Consider the following 12548-nt stretch of genomic DNA (forward strand, 5'->3'; position numbering starts at 1 on the left):
AATTCCAAATAACAAGGAAAATTAACAAATTTCTTATGGTAGAAGTGATACTGAAAAGTGCATGACTAACTAGAAATTTACTCAAAATGATGTTATATCTTGTAATGAAATCTAAAATTTATAAAAACAGGTGTACTTGCAAATTCTTTTCAGGCATTAATCAGTGCTAAGATCAGTAATTATACCCCCGCTTTAAAAAAGGGGGGGTATACTGTTTTACCTCTGTCTGTCCGTCAGTCCGTCCGTCCATCAGTCCGTCAGTCCGTCCGTCCGTCAGTCAGTCCGTCCCATGAAACTTTCGTCACATTTTTCTCAGGAACTACACATCCACCCTTTCTGTAATTTGGTATCAACATTTATATATGTCAGCCATACCGTGTGATGCGTTTTCAGATTCATCACTTGACAACTTCCTGTTTACCGAACACTTGTCTGATTTTACACATGATAGCCAAGTTGAAAATTTTCGTCACATTTTTCTCAGGAACTACAATACAAGGATTTCTGAAATTTGGTTTCAGGATTTATATAAGTCAGCTATACCGTGTGATGCGTTTTCAGATTCATCACTCGACAACTTCCTGTTTACCGAACACTTGTATGATTTTACACATGATAGCCAAGTTGAAAATTTTCGTCACATTTTTCTCAGGAACTACAATACAAGGATTTCTGAAATTTGGTTTCAGGATTTATATAAGTCAGCTATACCGTGTGATGCGTTTTCAGATTCATCACTCGACAACTTCCTGTTTACCGAACACTTGCATATTTTTACACTATTAATATTATCCACTTGCGGCGGGGGTATCATCAGTGAGCAGTAGCTCGCAGTTTCACTTGTTCAGGACAGAAATACATACAACCAAATATATGATATGAACTTCATAACCTTTTTTATGGCTCTGCTTTAAATACCTTTTAATTGTTAATTTCTTTCAGTATAAATTTTAACTTCAATATATTTCAGAGAGCACATATAAATGCCAAGTCCTTTAAGAATGAAACAGCAAGATCATTAGCAATGGTATATAACCATGTAGCAATAGTCAACTTAATAGATAATGCTATGCGCCCTGGAGTTTCATTACGTTCAGAACCAGGTAGGTAGATAGATAAAAGTCTTGGAGTTTCATTACAATTTGAGCTGGAGAGGCAAATAATTCTGTATCACCAAGTTTCATTACGTTCAGGCCAGGTAGGTGGATAGATATGAGTCTTTGAGTTTCATTACATTCATTAGAGAGGCAAATAATTCATGGAGTTTTATTACACTCGGAGCCAGTTTGGTAAATAAGGCTATGTGTCCTGGAGTTTTATCTACATTCAGACCCAGGGAGGCACATAAGGTATTGGGGTCCAAAATTAAACTTTGTTTGATTTTAACAAACATTGAATTCTTGGGGTTCTTTGATATGCTGAATCTAACCATGTATTTAGATTTTGGATATTGGACCAGAGCCTGGTACACAAAAATGCTGTGACAGTGTCCTGGGGTTTTATTTCCTTCAAAGCCAGGTATGTATAACACATTGTATGAAATTGGTGTTTTTAGGGGGGCATTTAGTTTTGCCCTTGTTTGTATCGATGTTCTCAGGTACCTCTGCCTCTATTCAAAATGTGAAAAATCTACACAATACTTATTACCACCTAACACAGATTAAGTTGAATTTGAGTAGCTCATTTTCACCAATCTTGTGTTATGTTCCTTTATAAATGGAAAAATTGCTGAATTTTAGTAAGTTTTACAAGCAGGGGCCTCTGTATACCATGGACACATTCTTCTTTTATGTTTTCTCAGTTTTGCTTAAGGGTAAGACATATCTGATTAACAGTTCTACAGAGTAAAATGTCTTATGAGAATGTATAAGTTGTAAAATTCATATTATTTTTGTTAAAATGTGCAGCAGACTTTTAATCAAACACTTTTTTTCAGGTTTGGATGGAGATTTAAGTTCATCTGATGACAATTTGCCTGAAAGAAGAAGACGTCAATCTAGAAGGTCTAATAATAAAGGAGGTCCAAGTATACGAGATGGACCTGAGGCAATAGCTAGGCTTATAGACAGATCTCGTAAACCTCCAACTAGTACAGGTGGTAAGTACAATTATAGTATACTGTATAAGAGATGGACCTGAGGCAATAGCTAGGCTGATAGACAGATCTCGTAAACCTCCAACTAGTACAGGTGGTAAGTACAATTATAGTATACTGTATGAGAGATGGACCTGAGGCAATAGCAAGACTTATAGACAGATCTCGTAAACCTCCAACTAGTACAGGTGGTAAGTACAATTATAGTATACTGTATAAGAGATGGACCTGAGGCAATAGCTAGGCTGATAGACAGATCTCGTAAACCTCCAACTAGTACAGGTGGTAAGTACAATTATAGTATACTGTATGAGAGATGGACCTGAGGCAATAGCAAGACTTATAGACAGATCTCGTAAACCTCCAACTAGTACAGGTGGTAAGTACAATTATAGTATACCGTATATGAGATGGACCTGAGGCAATAGCTAGGCTGATAGACAGATCTCGTAAACCTCCAACTAGTACAGGTGGTAAGTACAGTTATAGTATACTGTATAAGAGATGGACCTGAGGCAATAGCTAGGCTGATAGACAGATCTCGTAAACCTCCAACTAGTACAGGTGGTAAGTACAATTATAGTATACTGTATGAGAGATGGACCTGAGGCAATAGCAAGACTTATAGACAGATCTCATAAACCTCCAACTACTACAGGTGGTTAGTACAATTATAGACACAGATTAATCACATAGTTCCTACCACAGTCTTCACCAAAAACTTTTTCAGCTACTAGTCCGAAGACCAATTTTCGGACATTTTTCTTATTGCTCCAAAAAAGTTTTGAAAAAACTTACTAGTCCAAATGAAATTTTACTAGTCTGGGACATCATACAAGTGGCTAACTGTGCAGAATGCTAGTCTGAATGAAATTTTACTAGTCTGGGACATCATACAAGTGGCTAACCTTGTAGACTGCTACCAGGGGCCTCGGTGGCCAAGTGGTCTAAGTAGTTACTACTGTAATCACTGAGGTTGTGAGTTTGAACCCAGCTCGTGCAGGTGTACTGGACTCCAATCTTATATTGACTAGGATTGTCAGTTTTCCTATCAAAGGTCAGTGGTTTTCTCCAGGCACTTATGCTTCCTCCACTAGTAAAAACTGGCTGCCTTGAAATATCCCAAAAGTGGTGCTAAAAAGTGGTGTCAAAACACAGAAAGTTTAATCATAGTTTATACCATTGTAACATACTGGTAGGTCTGTTATTGAAAAAGGATGAAATACTTGTGATGGGCCTTAGTTTACTTGAAGATAGGAAAGTTAATCCTTGTTATTTCCCTGGTTGATGTATTTTCTTACACTCCAAGTGATGTCATGTATTAAGAGCTAAACAACCTTGGAAAATATTTATTTTTGGCAGAAAAAGCACGTAATGGTTAGTTATTCAAATGTTTATTTTTAGTTTAATATGTCTATATGTCATACTCCGCTTAATTCTTTCATTAATTTGTATAATTTGTGTATAAATGTTATATTATGCTGTATATTATCTATTGGATATTTATATTGTGTAAATCCAATAAGCTGTATTTGCTTACGGAAACAAAGTATTATTATTATAATCTTTCTGTTAAAGAGCTTGTATGTATCACTTATGTACATTGTTTAGTCAATATATTATTGTGATTTGACCTTTGTTACATGTTTTATGTTTTGATTTTTTACAGTTTTATGTGGAACTGTAACTTATAATGACACATTTGTCAGCATTGTTGCTTTTCAAGTAATTTAATAGAAATGAATAAACTCTTGAGGGCTTATATTTCAGTTATTCATTTCACCTTGAATTTTTATTATAGATACCTGTGTACCAAAAGGTTATGTTACTTTTCCTCCACCTGCAGAAGAAACAACACCACAGTTATCCTATAGAGATGTAACCTCTCCTATCAACATGCAAGATTATGCTCTGGATAGTTCTGGGGGGAGAGGTAAGGTTCATACAATGCTTTTTATGCCCCACCTACGATAGTAGAGGGGCATTATGTTTTCTGGTCTGTGCCTCCGTTCGTCTGTCCGTCCGTCTGTGCCTCTGTTCGTCCGTCTGCTTCAGGTTAAAGTTTTTGGTCATGGTAGTTTTTGAAGAAGTTGAAGTCCAATCAACTTGAAACTTAGTACACTTGTTCCCCATGATATGATCTTTCTAATTCTAATGCCAAATTATAGTTTTGACCCCAATTTCATGGTCCACTGAACATAGAAAATGATAGTGCGAAGTTCAGGTTAAAGTTTTTGGTCAAGGTAGTTTTTGATGAAGTTAAAGTTACATCAACTTGAAACTTAGTACACATGTTCCCTATGATATGATCTTTCTAATTTTAATTCCAAATTAAAGTTTTGACCCCAATTTCATGGTCCACTGAACATAGAAAATGATAGTGCGAGTGGGGCATTCGTGTTCTATGGACACATTCTTGTTTAAGTAGTATTTTACTAATAAATGTACTCAGTGTATAGGGGAAAAGTAATTAAGACATCAATGAATAGTATTTATATCTTCATCTTAATTTCCTTGATTGTAATGAACATTGGACATAATCAAGAATTACATCTGAAGATGAAGAAAAGGTTGAATATTTAATAATGACAATAGCAAATGCAAGAATTGCTTAAACTCATGTATGTTACTTATAATTTGGTACGCTAGAAGTGCTACATAAAACTCATCAGTGAATCAAAACAGTAAGAAAGCCAAATCAAGCAATGCTTTTAATGTACATCATTATTCTATTTAATTTCTGTTTCATTCTTATGTTCATATATATATATAGTTGCTATTATTGTATGCATTGTGATATATATTTTCCTTCAATTTTATATGTTAAGCCCTTAGAGCATTATGTTTATTAGATAGGTGCTATATAAAAGCTATGTAATAATAATAATAAAAATCAAATACAAAGATGAAAGTTTAAGAGCATAAAAATCAGGGTCTATTTTAATCAGTGAGAACTTTTTGTTCAAATCATTTGTCTTAAAATTTATTTTAAATTCCAAATGTGTTTAAATGCATCTTTGCAGGTTAGTTATTTTTTCAACTCAATTGCTTGAAAAAATTGTAGCTCGAGATACCATTTTCATGAAAGCTTTCATTTATGATAGAATTTACAATCTAGCCCGAGAACATCATTTAAATGTGTGCAGTTTTGGAAGACGTAGATTTTAACATTTTCGGTCATATGAGTCCTAAACCCAAAGAAAGAACAGACTTGTGTGCTTGTACAAATGTATATTTTTAACACAAGTATGTCGGATTGATAACATTCTGACAGAAGGAATTTATACTTCTATGAAACCATACAAAGTCGGAAATATTTGTGATATGACATATAAATCTTGTGTTTTGTATTTTCTAAATTTGTCTTTGAAACAAACTTTCTTCTGCAAAAATCTCCAATTTTTGAGAAAATATCCAAATTTGTAGACTGTGATTGATGCGTGTCATATGCAGTTATGTAAAATGAACAGTAAAGGAAATGCCCCTATCAAAGTCAATAGAATCTAATTTTATTTTCCAGATTCTTGTGATAATGATCCTGACGATGACGGAAATGCTTTCTCAAAGACTGGTGCCCTGACCATAAAGAGCAGCTCTGGTTCCTCTGGTGGCCTCATGTCAGCATTAGGATTAAGTCGTGATAATAGTGTTGACAGTGATGACTACCAGCCTCACAGCAGTATATCATCACATGATGGTAGTATAGGGGGCGCTATGGGTAATCTGTCACTAGGAGGCAGCACTGGTAGTTTAAATGGAAGTGCTCTTTCACCAGCTTCAAGCATTAACTTTGATCTTCAACAGAGTAAAGATGTCAGAACTACAAATGTATCTCAAGATAATAGTGCATATAAAATGACACCTACTGATATTCTAGCAAATCAGGGGAAGACAACTTTGGATAATCGAGGCAATGTTAAGCCTAGGGATATTGGTATAAACTACAGCAATCAGAATGTTGTAAACAATGGTGCTACTATTGATGATTATAATAAGAAAGGATTTCCTAACATTGGTGCAGATTTTGGTGCTCAGCTTGGGCAGTTATTTCCACAGAATCCTGCTGTCAGGTCAGACCAACCATTCTTCAAACAGCAAGAGGTAAAATTAATTATGGTCATTTGCAAAGTACCTGAACTAGTCAAATTATAATTCAATGTTGCCATCTAAATTTGTACATTATAAGTCTAGAAAAAGAATACAGGCTAAATATCTAATGTATCAATTCCAATGGCAACATTTTTTGACGGGTATAGGTCTTTTGCAAGTTCAAGTAAATGTGTGATCTTTGACAAACTTAACAATTATAGACCCTAACTGGGAACATTATTAAAACATTTAAAGGGACATTAGCTACAAGATATGAAAACAATTAGAATATGATTTAATTTGTTTGAATCATTATTGAAAGTGAAATGAGGAAACAACAGTTCACTTTTAGCAGCCAATTTGGTTAAATTTTGTCAAAATAAACAAAGAAACATGGCTGTTGAATTATTCACTTGTAAGTGAGTAAGTGAAACTCATTGAATGTGTATTTATGTGACTATTATTTAATCCATTAGCAAGTGATTGGTTACACATGTTTAAATGTTAAAAGGAAAAGAGTGTCAACATTGAAAGTGAAACCATTTTGTTGACTGATTCAATAAAAATAAATAATCTTATACAGGTAAAAACAATAAGTAACCTTTTTTTTAACCTATAACATTAAATCAAACAGACATAGAAAAATCTGATTGCATGAGGTCACTATCTATATATATTTATGTTTACATTGTATTATGTGACTGTCATCAGTTTTCTGAGGTCATCACTATAGTTAATTAGATGGCTTGTAGACTGAAATACACACTAAATTCTGATAAAAATGATTGAGTACATGTATTGTTAACTATTTATTTCAGACTTGCTGAAACTTGGATATACATATATAGTGTGTTTTAAATCAAATATGAGAATTTAAGTCAAATGGGTGAAAATGACAGCTAATGGTCTTTAAATCTGACTAAGATTTTGACTTTATATCTTTGTTTCAAAAATTACAAAAAAGGGAACACATATTACATTATTCAATATTGACTTTATATCTGTTTGGTAGAGTCGGTTTGGGTAATTCCGTACACTTTCGGTCTTAAATGAATATCATTTGGTTCCCTGTTTGATACTACAATGTTCAAGAAGGAAACCGGTAGCTAGATCAATCGTAGATTGTAGACGTGTATGACTTTTTCTTTATCAATCAACAAAAAATACTGAGAATGACCAAATCGAACTGAAAAGTCACAGTGGGTAAATACGTACGCATGTCGTGTATTTCCGTACACCATGATGTGTAATTCCGTACAATTATATTACATCGATATAATTCAAAATACTGTTTCTCTTTGGAAAGAGGTGAGATCAGCTTTCCTGATTTTTTTTTTAAAATAGAACTTTTTCCAAAACTCAATCGGCAGTGAATATGGATAAAATTAAAAGCTTAATTGCATATTATTTAGAGATTAAAAAAATGCAGGCATGGAATTGGATCATACCACGTTTTTTTTTTTTATAAAAAGTTAAATCAACTTTGTTGACCTCTAGTTGTTAACTTAGAGCGTGGTTTATCTCCTTTAGTCTCCAGAGGAGATTTCTCTCATTGGCAATAAAACTGTGACATCATCTTATTTTAATATTTATAAATAAATATGCGGTATTCTTTTTATTTTTTTTTTTTTATTTTCTCCATTTATTTTTATGATTTAAGTCATTCTCTTTTCAACCAAAAGAAGTCATCATGAGGTATGACTGAGGTATGCCAACGTTAGCCGTCTCTTTTATTTATTTTTATGATGCAGTCAATTGTGGCTTCAATAAGTGAGCCGTATGCATTATAGATATGTGGGATATAAGACAATACGGCAGCAACCCTAATACAGGTTACAAGTACATCCATATAGCCGTTCTTCCTATAAATCCTGACAATTTCAAATAAGAAAAATATCAGACTTGTTGTACTGGGTGACAGAAATGAAATATATGTAAATGAGACAACCCAGCGACAGCACATTAAATCAAGCAAGACTCGTAACTAGATGCATGTTTCCTGTGGCAAGAGGATAATTTCAGCACGAACCACCAAAGTTTCTTAAGACACATACAGCGTGCAATATATCAAAGCAGAATCTAAATACCATATGATAACATACCAATCTACATAGATTACAAACTTTCTAAAAAGCTGTAAGTTATATGTAATTGATTATAACTGACTGATAGAATGCCGAATTAAAAAGGTCAATAGTTGAATATTGGTTTTAATTATGTCTCATAGAGTGAACAAGTAAACATGATAAATAACAAGAAATTTTAAGTCATTCATATTTCTAGTTTTGTCATTATAGACATATGACTTTAAATAAAAGAACAGTTGGTCTACCTGGTTTAGCACCATCATCGACTTTCCCAGCAATATGATCGTGAATAGTCATTACAGGAACTCCATATTTCATGGAAGATTTTCTTATAGTGACATATTGTTGTGTTTGACACCATTTACAGCTTCTTGTAAACTTTCAGTGGTGTAGCTTTTACGTTTTTTGGGAGTTTTCCTTTTTTTTGTTGGTATAACTGAAAAAAGAGAAGACAAAAGTTGAAGAAATTGATAAATATTTTATTTATTACAATTATCTCAAAGAAAAAGTATGTTTAGTCAGACCAGGACTGGTATTCAAACTCATCAGTTGTTTCTAAAAGTGTCCTCAAATTGTCAAGATACGGATGTATTCCTACAGGTAAGTTTGATAATTGATGATGATGAACCAAACTTCGCACTAAATAAGTTAATGGTAGTTCTCCTACTTCATAAGAGGATAACCATTTTTTAACAACATTCAATGCAATATTTCCAATTGTATTATCGGAAAGCAAATGTACACTGCAATCAACCACAAAGTATTGCTTGTCTTCATGAAACATTGGCATGTCTAGTTTCATAAGCTGCCATGCAATTAGATGTACAATGCAATCAACCACAAAGTATTGCTTGTCTTCATGAAACATTGGCATGTCTAGTTTCATAAGCTGCCATGCAATTAGCGAGGAGTAGTTGTTATGTATACCAATCTCTCTGTTCATTAAATATGTGACAACTGAATGTTGATTCATAACTGAAAAATATCAAGAATGGTTTCTTTTTTACAATTTATTCTGTTCTACGAATATTGTTGATGCCAGTTAACTTTGTATCTTTTTTTTTAATTTGCTTCTCTTATTTCAATTCTGTTTTAATTGATAGACAAGTAAGGAAATCGTTCATCGCCTTTCCCACTTCATACGTTTATTACTATATACAGGGTCAAATTTTGTAACGTCATTTGTGAAATAAAACAACGTGAAGATAGTGTCTGTATTTATCTGAAAACTGAAGTGTACGATATTAGACTACTTGCATTTTAATGTAAAATATCACATAGGGTAATACCGTACACCCACTCCTAGTCATATTTTTGGGAAACGTCTTCACATACTACATAAAACAGAATATGTCAATCGTAAAATATTCAGGGCATTCATTTGCGATCAATTTTCTTAAATTTAGATGCAAGTAAAAAAATCTTACCTTTAAATATCGAAACTTGGTTACCAGCAAAATCTGGTGACTTTTTCGACAAGACTAGCTTTCAAAAAAACCCGCAAATCAAACTTTCCGACCAATCACGATGCGTATATATTCTATGGCCATTTTAACTTTAAAGCTTAAAAAAATAAGGTCATAAATATTAAATTATCTATATACAACACCAAAACACACTTTATTAATCTTATTTATTATAAAAACAACAGAAAAACAATCTGTACAGTATTTACCCGACTGTACGAAATTACCCGGACCGACTCTACTTTCAGGGTAACAACACAGATCATCCAGAAGATTAACATACTTTATTAGAACAGCTGAGTTTGACTAAATATTTGCTTTGATCTTTCAGGGTAACAACACAGACCATCCAGAAGATTTACATACTGTATTAGAACACCTGAGTTTGACTAAATATTTACTTTGATCTTTCAGGGTAACAACACAGACCATCCAGAAGATTTACATACTGTATTAGAACACCTGAGTTTGACTAAATATTTACTTTGATCTTTCAGGGTAACAAAACAGACCATCCAGAAGATTTACATACTGTATTAGAACACCTGAGTTTGACAAAATATTTACTTTGATCTTTCAGGGTAACAACACAGACCATCCAGAAGATTTACATACTGTATTAGAACACCTGAGTTTGACTAAATATTTACTTTGATCTTTCAGGGTAACAACACAGACCATCCAGAAGATTTACATACTTTATTAGAACAGCTGAGTTTGACTAAATATTTACTTTGATCTTTCAGGGTAACAACACAGACCATCCAGAAGATTTACATACTGTATTAGAACACCTGAGTTTGACTAAATATTTACTTTGATCTTTCAGGGTAACAACACAGATCATCCAGAAGATTTACATACTTTATTAGAACAGCTGAGTTTGACTAAATATTTGCTTTGATCTTTCAGGGTAACAACACAGACCATCCGGAAGATTTACATACTGTATTAGAACACCTGAGTTTGACTAAATATTTACTTTGATCTTTCAGGGTAACAACACAGACCATCCAGAAGATTTACATACTTTATTAGAACAGCTGTGTTTGACTAAATATTTACTTTGATCTTTCAGGGTAACAACACAGACCATCCGGAAGATTTACATACTGTATTAGAACACCTGAGTTTGACTAAATATTTACTTTGATCTTTCAGGGTAACAACACAGACCATCGAGAAGATTTACATACTTTATTAGAACAGCTGAGTTTGACTGAATATTTACTTTGATCTTTCAGGGTAACAACACAGACCATCCAGAAGATTTACATACTTTATTCCAACAGCTGAGTTTGACTGAATATTTACTTTGATCTTTCAGGGTAACAACACAGACCATCCAGAAGATTTACATACTGTATTAGAACAGCTGAGTTTGACTAAATATTTACTTTGATCTTTCAAGGTAACAACACAGACCATCCAGAAGATTTACATACTGTATTAGAACAGCCGAGTTTGACTAAATATTTACTTTGATCTTTCAGGGTAACAACACAGACCATCCAGAAGATTTACATACTTTATTAGAACAGCTGAGTTTGACTAAATATTTACTTTGATCTTTCAGGGTAACAACACAGACCATCCAGAAGATTTACATACTTTATTAGAACAGCTGAGTTTGACTAAATATTTACTTTGATCTTTCAAGGTAACAACACAGACCATCCAGAAGATTTACATACTTTATTAGAACAGCTGAGTTTGACTAAATATTTACTTTGATCTTTCAGGGTAACAACACAGACCATCCAGAAGATTAACATACTTTATTAGAACAGCTGAGTTTGACTAAATATTTACTTTGATCTTTCAGGGTAACAACACAGACCATCCAGAAGATTTACATACTTTATTAGAACAGCTGAGTTTGACTAAATATTTACTTTGATCTTTCAGGGTAACAACACAGACCATCCAGAAGATTTACATACTGTATTAGAACACCTGAGTTTGACTAAATATTTACTTTGATCTTTCAGGGTAACAACACAGATCATCCAGAAGATTTACATACTTTATTAAAATAGCTGAGTTTGACTAAATATTTGCTTTGATCTTTCAGGGTAACAACACAGACCATCCAGAAGATTTACATACTGTATTAGAACACCTGAGTTTGACTAAATATTTACTTTGATCTTTCAGGGTAACAACACAGACCATCCGGAAGATTTACATACTGTATTAGAACACCTGAGTTTGACAAAATATTTACTTTGATCTTTCAGGGTAACAACACAGACCATCCAGAAGATTTACATACTGTATTAGAACACCTGAGTTTGACTAAATATTTGCTTTGATCTTTCAGGGTAACAACACAGACCATCCAGAAGATTAACATACTTTATTAGAACAGCTGAGTTTGACTAAATATTTACTTTGATCTTTCAGGGTAACAACACAGACCATCCAGAAGATTTACATACTTTATTAAAACAGCTGAGTTTGACTAAATATTTGCTTTGATCTTTCAGGGTAACAACACAGACCATCCAGAAGATTAACATACTTTATTAGAACAGCTGAGTTTGACTAAATATTTACTTTGATCTTTCAGGGTAACAACACAGACCATCCGGAAGATTTACATACTGTATTAGAACACCTGAGTTTGACTAAATATTTGCTTTGATCTTTCAGGGTAACAACACAGACCATCCAGAAGATTTACATACTGTATTAGAACAGCTGAGTTTGACTAAATATTTACTTTGATCTTTCAGGGTAACAACACAGACCATCCAGAAGATTTACATACTTTATTAGAACACCTGAGTTTGACTAAATATTTGCTTT

General features: G+C 33.3%; 1 protein-coding gene across 3 annotated transcripts in view; it reads left to right on the forward strand.

The window, feature by feature from the left end:
* LOC143078798 (ankyrin repeat and SAM domain-containing protein 3-like) overlaps positions 1-12548 on the forward strand; it is a 34571-nt gene that overhangs the window by 7246 nt on the left and 14777 nt on the right. For all 3 annotated transcript variants that reach the window (XR_012979272.1, XM_076253776.1, XM_076253778.1), the window contains exons 6-9: positions 971-1103; positions 1937-2098; positions 3897-4028; positions 5616-6196. Coding sequence is in view for 2 of the 3 variants with exons in the window: in XM_076253776.1 (XP_076109891.1) it covers positions 971-1103; positions 1937-2098; positions 3897-4028; positions 5616-6196 (1008 nt within the window). In the remaining variant the exon portion in view is untranslated. The remainder of the gene's footprint in view (positions 1-970; positions 1104-1936; positions 2099-3896; positions 4029-5615; positions 6197-12548) is intronic.

This window comes from Mytilus galloprovincialis, chromosome 6 (genome assembly GCF_965363235.1).
Source record: "Mytilus galloprovincialis chromosome 6, xbMytGall1.hap1.1, whole genome shotgun sequence".
In the NCBI taxonomy this organism is placed as follows: Eukaryota; Metazoa; Mollusca; class Bivalvia; order Mytilida; family Mytilidae; genus Mytilus; species Mytilus galloprovincialis.